The sequence below is a fragment of the Chenopodium album genome, chromosome 11, assembly GCF_948465745.1.
Source record: "Chenopodium album chromosome 11, dcCheAlbu1.1, whole genome shotgun sequence".
Classification (NCBI taxonomy): Eukaryota; Viridiplantae; Streptophyta; class Magnoliopsida; order Caryophyllales; family Amaranthaceae; genus Chenopodium; species Chenopodium album.
This window is the reverse complement of record NC_137844.1, coordinates 46979280-46995166: the sequence shown is the minus strand read 5'-3', so window position 1 is coordinate 46995166 and position 15887 is coordinate 46979280. Positions and strand designations below refer to the sequence as shown.

The window sequence follows — 15887 nt, the reverse complement described above, 5'->3', positions numbered from 1 at the left end:
CAGGGTCTGTCGCCCGGCGACAGGGTCTGTCGCGCGGCGACAGACTTACCGTTTGGCGACAACCTGTATTAGCGCGTTTTCTTCACGTGGAATCCGATCTTTAATCAACTTGATCTACGGAATCCGTACAGAAGATAAAATACGTATTTTTAAGATAACAAAATAATACTTTACTCCAAATAAAAGTCTATTTTAAAATAATTAATTATTAAATCTAATAATATTAGAATCAAAAAGAATTTTCTAGAAACTTCCAGAAAATTATAATTAATCCTAATAATTTTAGGAATAATAATTAACATCAGGCCCTCCTCTAGATCATTGGGCCGTATTTAAATAATTAACCGGGCCTAGTTTAGTATATTGGCCATAACTTCCTCAATATTCGTCGGAATCGGGCTTATAATATATCGTTGGAAAGGTCTTTTCAAGCTCCATCCAACTACACTACTATTGGACCTTAATCATTGACCAAACTTAACCGGTTTAGCTATTTTCAAATAAATAGAGTTATTTTCAAAAACAGAGAGAAGAGAATTTTAATAAAACTAAACCACAACACTTGACTTTTCACACTTTCACCTCATTCGATTATGGTTTGACGCAAAGGTATTCATCACTGGGCTTGGTTTTGGGGAGACACAAATGGGTGTCTACAGAAGCCCCCACTTTGACTGAGTTTGGAGAAACGAATGTTTCAAAAACAAAAGTCAAAGTATCGATAGGGACGGAAAATGATTCAAAACGTTCTGCGATTCCAAATCATTCTTATAACGCCGATACCTGCAAACTAATCATTAGTTAAACAGATAAAAGAGTTAAGAAACGCGTATCTTGCACCGTCGCGCACACGTCTCTGAGCGTAACCGTTTTGTTGTTGCTTCATCTGTTGTTTGTGACAACTTCCACAGTGCCTCGTGAACGCCATCGTTGAAGATAACCATATATTGTCGTCCTCAATATTCTTGGTGAAAATCCTCCACAGTATTTCGGGAACATCGTCGAAAATAACTGTATGTCGTCATCTTCTAGGTTGTGGCCGTACGTCGCCACGGCAGTGTATCGCCGGTATAGACAATCTCTTCTTTATCTTGAGGGACCGTTGAAGGTGACCATATCTTGTCATCTTCAGAATTTGTGACAACTTTCCACATCCTAGGGAACACTGTCTATCATTGCTGCTACATCTCGAGCTTTTTCTTGAATCATGGTGACAACATTCCCAATCATAGCGAATGTCGTCGAAGACCGCCTCATCACGAACCGCTCTTCTCAAATATAGGTGACAACTTCCACAATCTTAGCGGGCGTTGTCGAAGACCGCCTCATCACGAACCGCTCTTCTCAAATCTAGGTGACAACCTCCACAATCTTAGTGAATGTCGTCGAAGAACGCCTCATCACGGACCGCTCTTCTCAAATATAGGTGACAACTTCCACAATCTTAGTGAATGTCGTCGAAGATCGCCCATGTCGTGCTATCTTCTCAAATCTTGGTGACAACTTCCACAATCTTAGCGGGCGTTGTCGAAGATTGCTCATCTCGTGCTATCTTCTCAAATCAAGTGATAACCTTCACAATCTTAGCGAAAGCTATCAAAGACCGCTTCATCTTGAATCGTTCTTCTCAAATAATAACCTCCCCAATCATAGTGAAAGCTATTGAAGGTCGCTTCATCTTGAACCGTCCTTCTCAAATCCAAGTGATAGACTCTTTTTAATCTTAAAGCCCCCTGTTGAAGGCTTCGTCATCTCGAATCTTCAAGTCTTCTTCCATCCTAGGAAATCGTTGTGAACCGTTACTTTGGTGCTTGCGATGAGCCAATACTTAGGCGCTTTAAGCTGAGTGAGACGATCTTTTGTCAGGTCGATCACTCATTGTGATTGTAATCGAGCCGATTACTAAATCATGTCAAATTGCTTATAGGGGCTAACTGGCGTATCGAGGAACCCGAAAATCCTGAACCAGGTCTATATGACCACATCATGAAGCCACGTGACCTGTCGCCGCACCAGCGCAAGCCAAAAGTGCTTGTCGCCGCGATATCGTTCCGAACTTTCAATTTAGTCGTTTCCTTACAACCAAATCTGCTCAAATCTTTTGCAAATTAAGGCTCTTCATCTCCATATAATTTTGCTCAAACTTCTCTCATCTTGGAAAAGTTTCATACATCTATATTCGCGGTTTTTCGAAAAAATCCGGAAATATTCTTGCTCGCTGGAATGTACCTGCATCTATATTTCAGACTATAGGACTTTGCTCATCTTTATTTTATTATCTTAGGGTTGACCTAAGACTTAGTGTTGCTTGACTCATTGATTCGACATGACTTAACTCAAAGCGTTTGACACATGTGTTAGCTAGACTCCACTCGATGTGATATGACACGACATGACTCAATGTACATGACTCGTGTGTGATGTGCGACTCGAAAATGCAAAAAAGCAAAAATTTCCCGTCATTTTTGTGGAGGGTACCGACTTTCTCCCGAAAAAGAAAGACGTGAAAAAGAATCAAAGTGTTTGATGGTGCATGTTGAATGAGCTTGATCAAGTATATGCATTTGATACTATCCCTCAAGGTGCAAGGATTAATTCCTCCTAAACTATCTTAGTTGACTTGATTATGAAAGTATTTGGGTAACTTAGGCACGGAGGCTAAGCACTTCATACTTTGATACAATGATGATTATAAGTGATGAGTGATGTGTGATATGACAAAGCATGCTTCAACGTTATGTTAAGAATTCATGACAAAGGGTTCCTAATTGGAAGTCTATTTGGTCATGTATCTGTGATGTGTGTGAAAGTGACACTAAAGTTAAGCTGCAAAGGCTAAGTGTATGGAAAAGTATTATTTGATAAGAGTCAAATAATGATGACTCTTAGGCCAGGTAGGCTAATGATGTAAGGATCAAGCCCCCAAGTCTAGCTCTAAGTGAATAGGGATGAGCATTGGAAATCTCTTGATATGATCATGGTGTAAGTGTGTGAATGTGAAAATGAATGCATTTTTATTATGGCCGCACCTCAATATGAGGTTGCCTACGTATCCGTTAGGAATCAGGCCAAACGTAGCTCTAGCCGGACCTCGCACAAGTGTGTGTATACCTCAAAAAGGTCTTTTTTAAGGGTTGTAACGTGGTTAGGCTAAAGGTTAAAGAAAGAAGGGGATAAAGGCTCAAGACCCTAGATAAGCCCCCAAGGTGTGCAACCTTGCTTTTGAATCTTTGTATTTTTTTATGCTTGAGGTTTCTCATTTTTGAGCTCTTTTTCTTTTTGTTTGCTCTTCTTTTTTGCTTTTGCATTTTTTTTATTTTTATAAGTGTGGGCAATCCCGATCATGCGGTCTATCACTCACTTGGCATTCATGTTTCTCAGGCACGGTACCGAGCACTCGATAAGAGACGCAATCTGAGACGTGTTCTTATCGAAGATATTTTCATATCCAAGACATTGGAACACTTGCCCTTTTGCACACTTTTATTTATTTACTTATTTTTATTTTATTCTTTTGAGATCACTTAAGCTTTCATATTTGGAAATTGCATAAGTTACACACCATCCCATCCCAAGGTTAAGTAGATGTGGGTTGAAGAAAAAAAAAGGTCTATCGTTAGACGAGGCTCAAAGTGGTTTATCAAGAAAAGGATTATATATTTGAAGGGTGAAAGGTAATATGATATGGTTACAAGGGGTGCCTCAAATCATTGGTATACCTTGTGCTTAATTCGGCGATTTTTTTTTTTTTTTTTTTTTTTTTGAATAATGCAATGTAATGATCATATGCAAGAAATTAAATGCTCATTTTATTAAAAGGAAAAAGTAAATAAAAAGTCCTACAAAGTAAAAACTAGGGGAAAATGAAAGGCACCTATGCTAGACTTATGAGGGAAAGGTTTGAAAAAAGAAGAAGAAAGCATGAAATCTTAGTGAGAAGCTTGCCTTGTCTTTTGTCTCATCATTACTCTTTTTTTTTATTGTCAATCACAAGACTCAAACTCAATTCAACATTCATAGATGGGAAGAGATCATGAAAGAATGAAGGGAATGACATGTGTGGAGAAAGAATGTAGTAAGTGGGAAGATGATAGAGATGGAGAAATATGGAAGAATTAAGAATAGAATGGACCCCCAACTCAAATGACGGAAAAAACGACTCATGCATGAACCTAAGACATGGTCATGGTGACATGTACAAAGTGTGTGCTAAGACTAGTGAGTTTAGGTGACATGTTAAGACTTGTGTCATGACCATGTGGCTAGACTATGTGACTAGACTCAAGCAAAGACTAAGTTAAGACTTCACGTATGTGCATTAAACTGGACAGGCTGTGGTATTTTAGTCATAACTTTTAATCTGTGACTCTGATTGGGACGAAACCAACGCCTAATTAAAGATAAAACTCGGGGCTACAGATCTATATGTTATACGACTCGTGGTTCTTCCTAGAACTTCGGCTATGACCAAAACAAGTTGACGCATGTGCAGTATACGGGAATAAAAATCCGGGTTGACTCAAAGGAACTATGACTCGACTTTAGGCTTGTTTATTAGTTCAAATTAATTAATTAATTAATTAAACAAAGTCCTTTAGTCATTGGTTGGTTTATTTAGATTTAACCACAAGTCAAACAAACGGTTAACACATATATAGTATGTACAAGCAAGGAAGCACAAGTAGTTCACATAGTCACAATATGATGAGTTTGCAACCTAACCATGGCTCTAGTTCTCTAAAGTTCGAGGATATGGGTTAAGTCAAGAAGGTCCATGGTTATGAATCCATATGCATTGCACACAAGCCTACCGTGAGGGTTGGAGCGAATGGACAGGATTCCGCGAGTTCGTGATGAAATCGAACTCGACTCCATGGTTTGGTGGATTCACAAACTTTGCACGTACCCAAATTTGAACTTTGCACATGATAGTGGGATATTCCATTGGGCAGGTGAAGCAGGAACCCCCAGAGGGTTATATCCATATGTAGAACACATATGGGCTCAGAAAAGTGAGAAAAGGACTCAATCAATAAGTAAAATCAAGCCAACAATGCTAGAAATGGTCAAAGCAAGAAGGCAGACCCCTGGCTCGGTATTGGAAGAACTTGGCGCCAGACTACAGGAACTGTCGCCGCAAAAAAGCTCCTGTCGCCAGGCGACAGAAACTTTTTACGGGCGACAAGCCCTGTTTTCTAGACGCTAGTTCCTACATGCCTTGCCAAGTTTCTGTGTTCTTCGAATTTTCCAGATTTCGCATCATCTTTTCGATTCTAGTCATGAAAGATATTTCTCAAATTTCCTACGTGTAAAATTCATATGGATTGACTCATGGGGTGCTCCCATGAGGACCTTTTAATGCATATGACAATAATGTTAATCAAATCACGCACATGACATACTTAGAATTTTTCGAGTCTCATCCGCTCATTCTAAATAATTGCCAAAATAAATTTCAGGAATATAAATAGAAATCCTCCACAGTGGAGTCGCCAAAAACTGTAGGGAATATTTCAAGCATTACGATAACCCCAAACTTGAACCCCACTGTGATCATACACTAAAGTACGGTGGCGTTCCAAAGGGAAAGAAAAGAGAGCAAAAAGAGTCGCCAACAAGTTTTAGGAACTTGTAAACCCAAAAGACAATCCAAAAGGACCATCAACTACTCCATAAGGTCTTGAACCAAACAGGGTCCGGGGATGAGGGTACGAATCCAATCTACAAAAGAAAGGACCCGCCCTATAAAATAGGCCTCTACTTTGTTCTACTCGTATTCATGTGCGCTTTTCGAATAACATACAAACATCATATTAAACCTACCCTGTTTATCTATGTTGGTTGAATATTAATGCACAAATAAAACTATTATTGGTGATCACTTGAATTAAAATCACATTAGCCTAAACCAAATCATTGATTATCTTATTAAGCGTGATTTCAAGTACAAATTCCCTTTAACAATCATAAAAGGTGTGATCAAGCAATAACAATAAAATATATCAAGCAACATAATAATAAACAATAAATAATAACAACAATGATAATAACATGATAAGGCATAATAAAGCTTGAAAATAATAGCAAGATCCTAGGCATGATACTAACAAGATTAATAACAAATCCTAGCATGTCACTAAACAATAAAGATCAAAGCTTTAAACCTAACATGGTACTAACATGATATTAGAAAGAGTAAAGGCATCCTAAACATGATACTAGAAATTATAAAATAACATCCTAACATGATACTAGGAATATTAAACATCCAAACATGATACTAGAAATTATAAGACAATAATAAACAAATCTAAACATGCTTTCTACATTGAAAGAGAGTAATAAGATTACATACTTTGAAGCCTCGTACCTCTTTCTAATAACAAAATACACAAGTTAGTAAACTTCAATGAAAATAATAAAAATTAATTAAAGAATTAAATTAAAATCAAATCAAATAAAGTTTTGACTAGTTTTGGACCAAACCCTCAGAAATTATCAAACCTTGCACGTCTTGGGCGAAGACAACTTCGAATTTGGCTAAGTGTTTCAAGATCTTGTGAATGCGGAATATTGTTTGGTAAAAGGTTGGTTTAGAAAGAGAGAGAGAAAATAAGAATTAAGCTATATTGCTTAGAGAGAGAATAGAGAGAATTGAGGATGAGAGATGATTGATGATGAGAGTTGATAGAGAGAATTGATAAAAACAGAGGTCGAGGACCCTATTTATAAGGAAACAGTCCGGAAAATCATAGAATTTGATAAGGAATAAAACTACACGTTGTCGCCAGGAATCGACTCTGTCGCGACGCGACAGGGTCTGTCGCGAGGCGACAGACTTGCCGTTTGGCGACAACCTGTATTAGCGCGTTTTCTTCACGCGGAATCCGATCTTTAATCAACTTGATCTACGGAATCCGTACAGAAGATAAAATACGTATTTTTAAGATAACAAAATAATACTTTACTCCAAATAAAAGTCTATTTTAAAATAATTAATTATTAAATCTAATAATATTAGAATCAAAAAGAATCTTCTAGAAACTTCCAGAAAATTATAATTAATCCTAATAATTTTAGGAATAATAATTAACATCAGGCCATCCTCTAGATCATTGGGCCGTATTTAAATAATTAACCGGGCCCAGTTTAGTATATTGGCCATAACTTCCTCAATATTCATCGGAATCGGGCTTATAATATATCGTTGGAAAGGTCTTTTCAAGCTCCATCCAACTACACTACTATTGGACCTTAATCATGGACCAAACTAAACCGGTTTAGCTATTTTCAAATAAATAGAGTTATTTTCAAAAACAGAGAGAAGAGAATTTTAATAAAACTAAACCGCAACACTTGACTTTTCACACTTTCACCTCATTCGATTATGGTTTGACGCAAAGGTATTCATCACTGGGCTTGGTTTTGGGGAGACACAAATGGGTGTCTACAGTAAGTCGTGACCACATCCATCAGGTGTAAATCTAGTCCTTCTCTTATTGCCAGATCGATTAGAAATCTAAAACTAGTTGCATCCACCAAATGAGAGTATGTTTCCTCATAATCAATACCGGGTCTTTTTGAGAATCCTTCTGCAACTAATTAGGCCTTATATCTTACAACATCACAACTTTCATTTCTTTTTTGTACAAATACCTATTAATATCCCACTGGTATTACACCTTTACTTAGGTGTACGGACTACAGGTCCGAATACTTCTATTTTTTCGAGAAATTTCAATTCTGCTTCAATTGCTTATTTCCATTTTAGCCAATCGCTTCTTTTTCTACATTCATCAATGGATTTTATCTCATGATCCTTATCATCATTCTGGACATCTAATGCCACATTGCATGCAAAAACATCATCGACGTTGATTTGGTTTTGGTTCCATGTAATTCCAAACATGATAAATTTGTTGAAATTTCTTCATTGTCAGGTATCTGATTATCTTTTTCATCATGTCTAAGGTCTCTCCTGGAGATCCTTCAAAGTTAATAGCTTCCCCGATCTTGCCATTGTCTATTGTTGCTCCTTTTCTTTTCCGAATATTTTTATCTTTGGAACCGATGAGTCTACCATGCTTCAAGCATGCTTTAGAATCATTTACAACTTAGGCTTGTCCTTCTGGGATATCAATTTTAATTGGAGAATTCACAACTAGTATATGTGACTTTATCACTTTCTTTGGCTTAGTAAATGAGTCTGGCAATTGAGTTGCTAAGCTTTGTAAATGAAGTATCTTTTGGACTTTCAAGTCACATTGTTTAGTACGAGGATCTACGTGAGACAATGATAATTCATGCAACTAATTTTTTTTTCCATCCTTTTGCTTTCTCCCGCTAATATTGGAAAACCCGACTCATCAAAATGACAGTCTGCAAACTGAGCCTTAAATAAATCTCCCGTGGTTGGATTTAAATACTTAATTATCGAAGCAGATTCATATCTAACATATATCCCTAGTCTCCTTTGAGGGCCCATTTTAGTGTGTTGTTGTGGAGCAATTGGAACATATAATACACTTCCAAATATTATTCTCAAATGTGATACATTTGTTTTCGGACCAAAAACCAATTGTGATGGGGAGAACTTATGATAACTTGTTGGCCTAATGCGAATTAGTGCTTGTAGATACATAAGAATGTCTCCACAAAACCAAACCCGATGATGAACGAGCTTTCACCGCCATCATTGGTCGGGTTGATTATATAATCTTGGGAGTGCTTAAATCCATATTTAATCTTATACGTCTCATAAACCAACCCAATTCTTAGCCTATTTCCCCAAACCATAACTTATTTTCCTCTTTTCGTGTCCACATCACAAAACTGAGCTAAACTGATTTTGTGGCCGTATAGTTTTGATCCAAATATTATTTTTTGGATAGGCCTTGAAATAAGCTTTCCAATGGTATATCGTAAGCCCAATTTTGATTTAAAATGAAGAAGATATGAGCAAAACACTAAAACTCGGCCCAAAGCCAACACCTTTTCACTAAAACGACCATATCTTAAAATCTACAGTAGATTTTGACCTGATTTTAATTGGGTTGAAAAGTAGACTTGATAAGATTTCCAACTATATATTATAGGCTTTATTCAAAGTTACGGATAAAAAGTTATCATAGTTTTAAATTTTAAAAATGCGTAAAAACTTAAATTTACCGCACCACGTCAGAAATGCCGCGCAACGGCATTTTCTGCCGTGTCACCGCAATTTACAGCGTGGTGTGGCATATTTTCCGTGACACAACGTTTTTTCTGGGCTTTCTTCGTGGCGCCTTCACTTCTAGGGTTCCGTGTTTCACCCCACATATTTTCTCTATAAATAAGAACCTGACTTACGAAGTTTCGAGGCACCAAAAATCATTATCTCTTCCTCTCTTATACACCAAATAATCATTCTCTTTTCTCTCTCATATTCTAAGCCTTAAACCTATTCTTCTAATTACACCATATATCCCTAAGAACTCCAAGGAGTCCATATAACACCCAAAGTTCTATACTTAAACCAAGGCGTGAAAGGTAGAACCGAATGAGGGTTTGGACCAAATCTACTCTACTTTTAATTTAATTTAATTATTTCAAGTTGATTTATTTTTATTGAAGTTACTAACAATTTATTCATGATGTAGCAATTTAAAGGAACGCTCAGAATGTGAATAATTAATTAATTGAATTACTTATTATATTTTATATTGCTAGTATCATGATTAAGGTTATTATTATAATTTGATCTGACTAATGTTATTATATATGATTAAACTACTTCCAATATTGATGTTATTCTATCATTTATTGTTGATCACTATATTGCATTTTTAAAGGAAATATGTAATTGAATATAACACTTAATAAGAGAATTTGGACTACTAGTTTAGGATCCTTTTTAATCTTGTTTAATCGAAGTGATCACAATAGTTTAGAATTGTGTGTTGCATTAACATTCAACGAATTTAGCCTAATAATAGTTTGGAGCAAATTGAATCTTTGCTTGCATGCCTTTGAGATCGCAGGAATCACTTTTCACAATAAGAATAGAGTAGAAGCCAATACGGGCGAATGTGACTCCATGACTCACTTTGTCCCATCATCCCCGATCCTCCTTTTGTGGTTCCGAACCATATGGAGTTAGTAATCTCATGGATTATGAATGGAGTGTAACCTTCACGGGTCAATCGTTGTTGCCTATTGTTGTCCCTTATTCGTGGTTGTTTCAAATGATCCGTGAATGGTTTACAAGTTCCTTAAAAACTTGTTAGAAGCTCCCTACTTTGCTTTGTCCCTAATCGTATGTCAATTCCCACTTCTTATGAGTGTCAAGCATATTCACAACTTGGTTAACATAGGCACGCTTCGAATGACACCTATAATGCTGATGCATGTAATATAGCATGACCCTAAGCAGAAATTGGGAGATTGGATTTCATAAGTAATGGCCTAACAATTAACTACAAACGTTTAATTAAAGATTCCGACCCGCAAGATCGTTTTGTGTGTGAACATGTGTTAAAGGATGTTCAACACTAATCCCAATTTACATGTAATATTCATTGAAGGCCTAGGATGTGAATTCACCAGCATTATCAAGACGAATAGCCTTGATAGGAAAGTATAGAAAATGTGCTCGTAACCTAATCAATTGAGCAAGTAGTCTCGCAAACACCAGGTTGCGAGTTGTTAATAATGATACGTACCATCTAGTTGATGCATCTATTAAAACCATGAAATATCTTAATGGCCCACACGAGAGATGAATTTGTCCACATATATCCCCTTGTATACGTTTAGAAAAGTAATTGATCATTCAGAATTTATTTTGGCTGGTGATGGCCGGAGTATTAACTTGCCTATTGAGCAAGAAACAGTACATGAAATATGAAGAATGTGCTGGCTCTTCAATGAGTGTTTACATGAATTTTCAATTATTTTTCTCATCATTATTATTAAACCGGGATGGCCTAACCGGTCATGCCAAACTTTGAAGTCATTAGTAAACTTCTAGTTTACTATAGCATGTGATTCAATTGTATGATTTTTGTATAGTACAAACTAACAATGGAGAATGTAGGTAATTTCTCCCTAATAAGTTTATTACCTTGAGTTAACTCGTGATTTGAAGAAATTCAATATTTCCTTCACCAATTGTCTCAATATGGTATCCATTTTGTCGAATATCTTTAAAACTTAGTAAATTTTTCAGAGACTTAGGGGAATATAATGCATCAATAATTTCCAACTTTGTTCCCTTAACAATAAAATGTTTGCTCTTTCGAAGCCTTCTATAATCTTTGTACTGCCTGATATAGTACTCACACTAATCACTTTCATCATCAACTGCGAGAAATATTTTTTATTCTTAAGTATGGTGTGATTGGTTGCACTACCAACTAGACATAAATCTTCACCATTGGTTGATGATTGAGCTCCAAATAGATTCATATTCAATTTTGATTTTTAGAGTATTATTTCAACTAGGCGGAGCTTTGGTGCTGATAACGTGTTAAATACAGAGAGAAATATAGAGAGAGATATCAGGGAATTTGTTACATGTAAATTATCTAGGGCTTCCTTGGATAAGATCAGATACCCAACTCTAGAATATTCTAGAGAGTACATGGGATAATAGTCACCCATTTATTATTTTCGAACAATTTTAAATTAAATTAAATTTTCAAAAAAACTTTTTCTTTCTCATGCCTTCCCCTTACTTGTGAGGGTTGTGACCACCTGAACCCCCTCCCCATAATCACCCCTCACCTCCCCAGCCCCGTCCCCTTTATCGTTTAGCCCCCTCCCTTTCCACCTCCTCTTATCTCCGGGTCACCGGTTACTCCCTTCACCTGTCGAGTAGACCCCACCCCACCCTATCGACCATCTCAAACCCCCCCTCCCTCACACCCTTATTCCCATCCCATACCCTCTTCTCCACCCTTAAACCAACGAGGTGCGGATACTTTCATACTCGTATAATTTTCCAACATCACCGGCAACTAATCAAGGACACTGTCTTCACCCACCACCACCTTTTCGCCACACACACCGACTACTGCTAGTATAGTAGTATGCTTCACATTTCGCATCATCGACGATGCTCTCATTTTGTACGATGATTGGGAGTTTGAAGGTGCCCACATTTTGTCTGGTTCGAGTGTTAAATCTGATACAAATGTTGGAAAAGGGAGGGTAAAAAGTGTCCTAAATTGCCGCATAATTTGTCGTATTCTAATGTTTAGGGTGGAAGAAAAGGAGGGGAGATGGTGTCGCACTAGATGAGGGGAAAGGAAAGGCAGTCGGCAGAGGAGGGAGTCTGGGTCGGGGGTGCCTTGGAAGAGGTTATTCATGGGTGGGCATGCCGTGTAAGTTGGGTTTTTTTTTTCTAATTAAAATCAATTTTTTAATAAAGGAAATTGTAAAATAAAATTTTTAAAAATAAACTATCAATTGCATTGTGACACGTGTTACTATTACCTATTAAATGGGTTATCAACCGGTCACGTTTTATTTTGAACAGATGTATTATGTATGTTAAATGTCGTTTTACTTTAGAATTATTAAAAGGTCACTGTATTTTTGGATAACTGTTCAAATGTATTTTTATTTTTGACAATATTTTCATAAAAAAATATCAAGAAATAGATATATGCTAGAGCTAATAAATAAATAGCATATATAAAATTTTTAAAGAATGAGTTTAGATTAGAACTTTATAAATTATAATTAACATAATGTTGCCAAGTGTCGTCATTGTTCTATACTTTAATTGTAGCATGAATATTGAAGAATGGTACTTGTATACGAAAGGTATTTTCAATTGATGTACATAATATTCATATTTAAAATAAGTTCTAATAAATTCAATTCGCAACGGGTTTACTATTTTAGTTGCAAAAAAAACTTTGTTAGAGCTTAGTTTCACTATCGGTCACGAACTCACGATTCACCATGTAACTTGAGTGTGTACGGTGTTCATATTTAAAATAAGTTCATACGGAGTAATAAATGTACAAGGAGTTTTCGAACCAACTTGTCTTTCTTTAAGATAGTAAAAGGAAGTTGACAAAAAAATCATATTGAAAACCCAAATGGGCCTCTATTTTACAAAGACAACATAACTATTTCTTCCACTAGCTGATCTAATAGCAAGTCCAACAATTCTTGACCCAAATGAATACTTACTTCTTCCACAAATTGCATCTTCCATAATTCATATTTTGTCTTCCAGTTTGAGTCTTTTTTATACTCTTCTTCAGCCAATTTACATATTTTTCCTAACAATTCTACTAAATAATCTGCTGCATCTACTTCTTCTTTCACCAGTTCCTGTTTTGTAGCAATCTTGTTACAGTAGTCCTGTTGATTTTCTTTTGATTTTGGCATTATTTCTTGTCGCAAATTATCATTAATTTTGATATTTGGTGATGTTTTTCTCCTTGAATTTGATTTTGCTTGTCTTCCTTCCCCTGTTTTCAAGAAATTAGTTAGTCAATTACACAACATTTATGTAATTTCATGCTATAAACTAACTTACCATGTAATTTCATGTGGGTGCCAAGTTATTGTAAGGAATAATATTGTTTAAAGAGTTTTCGACAAAATTACACTAATAAAATAAATTTAAAAATTGATGTTATTGACTTCATTTCATAAAAGAAGAAGAAAACTATCTTTGTTTCTCTTAAATTGCATCTTCTCCTTTTAACGGATTCCATGTTTTGCCAAATAACAGGAAAATAAAAACACTAATTCGTTCCAAAATAATATGCCAAAAGCTTTATTTAGTATTCGTATGTTAACCTTTTTTTTTTACAACTCGTATGTTTTACTTTATACTCTTCGGATCGCCATTTAAGACTTAATACTCCATGGTACTCCCTCCGTTCTTTTATTAAAGTTTCATTTCTAACATTTATTACTCACATTATAAAGAGAAATGTGATTCTAATAAAAGGACGGAGGGAGTACTATCATTACTAAGACCTTATTCATGAATAGAAGGATAATTAAACAGAGTATTAGTTACAGCATTAATTTGCACAAAACAATAAAAAAAATTAATTAATTAAGTAAGCAAGTAATTAAAGAGAACATACCTTTGGAAATAGTAAAAAATTCAAACTCCTTGTAATAATCATCAAGAACAGAAACAGGGCTTCGAGATGGTAATTGATCATCTTCAAAACACATAATTTCCTTATGATAAACCTTCTTCTTACTTGTAACAACTTTCCCATTTAATTTCCCCTTTTTCTTCACTAATTTCTCCCTTAATAAATTACTATTTTTACCTACATTGTTCCTAAACTCCCTACTATTAGTTTTATAATAACGTTCTTCATACCTTTTCTTACTCTTCCTTTCTTTTACTCTTTTACCATCACTATCATGTCTATTTTTCTTGAACATACAAATCTCATTATTCGATTTCGAACCCGCCTCCTTCTCCCCCTTCGTATCCTTATCAACACGATCATCATCTTTTACGACGACGAAGTTATAGTTAACCCGGCCTTGTTCATGAAAAGAAGCCGAAGTAGTTCTAGCACGACGATGAAATGCAACTCTAGTAGGATCAAAATCAGGCAAGAAATGCAATGAATTCATAGACTTGCTTCGAAAAAGCGAGTCAAGCGTTGTAATTTTATTATTCTCTTCGTCCTTGTTATAATTAGGCAATGAGTCTAACCCCATTAGTCTTGCTATAATCCCCGGACCACTATTTTGAGCTTGTACGTGACCTTGGACCGACCCATTATCAACGTTGCTAGAAAAAGAGCGCAATTTTTCGGGTTTTTCGAGTATTTGATCGTGTTGAGAAGTGTGAGTAGGGAGATTGCCTGCACAAATGAACATTTGAAGAATGCCTGTAAAACAATTAGATGTTGGAGGGTTGTTATTTGAGTACTTAGTCATTGTTTTAGTTTAGTTTGGTGTTTAAGGGACAAAAAAAAAGGGTTTAAGAAGTGAGAATTTGGAGATATTTGAATAAAGAGAGGGTAGGATGGAAGTTGAGGGGTACCTTAAATATAATTAAATTAGATTTATTATGATTTATGAGGTGTGAAAGTGATGGCATAAATGTGGAAAAATTGATCATGGTCATAGATTCACATTATTGGAGGATGTAGAGACTGGATAACCACGTTGAATGGATGAAAGAGTTGACGTACGGACGAGGAATTAATTGTGATAATAACAATAATAATGATTACTTGATTATATGAGTAATAATAACAACAATAATAATAGTAATAATACGTCATTCTGTTTTTGAATACTTATAGGTGTTACTTGTAATATTAGATATTTTTGCGTTAAAAAAAAAAAAGTAAAACTAGATATTTCTCTTCGTTTTTTGAATACTTACAACATTTTAAATAGAATATAATAGTGTTACTTGTTATATTTTCTCTCTAAATAACCTCAGTTTAATGAATTTTGTTTATTGTTTCTCATTTTCACTTACATTAATTAATTAATGTTGTTTTCCCTTCTCCCTAATAATTAAAAAAAGAAATCCTCATTAACTTCATTTACACATTTATTTTAGGAAAAATTGTCAAAAATAATACGAATTTTGAGTGGTCCACCAAAATTAAAACAAGTCAATCTTTTAATTAATATTGAATAATACAATCTTTATAGTGTATTCGCTTTAAATAAGATATTTAACCTACAACCTATATAGCCGGTTTTTTTTTTTTTTTTTTTTTTAATTTTTTATAAATCATTTTAAAATTTAAATAAACCCTAATTAAAACCTTAATTGTGGTTAGTTTGTTAACAATTAAAATATTTATTTAAAAAAAATAAAAGACCTACCCACCCCTCACTCGGTCACTCCCTGCCAACAACCACCCTTACCCCGACGATTGGACAACGCC

The 15887-nt window shown here is 35.4% G+C and overlaps 1 protein-coding gene across 1 annotated transcript; it reads right to left on the bottom strand.

Annotated features, from left to right (window-relative positions):
• Positions 1-13090: 13090 nt before the first annotated feature.
• LOC145568984 (uncharacterized) lies at positions 13091-14981 on the bottom strand. Its single transcript, XM_081628360.1, has 2 exons — positions 14097-14981; positions 13091-13466 (listed from the first exon to the last, which is right to left on the bottom strand). The coding sequence occupies exons 1-2, from the start codon at positions 14914-14916 to the stop codon at positions 13102-13104; spliced, it is 1185 nt and encodes a 394-aa protein (XP_081484486.1). The 5' UTR covers positions 14917-14981; the 3' UTR covers positions 13091-13101.
• Positions 14982-15887: the final 906 nt, after the last annotated feature.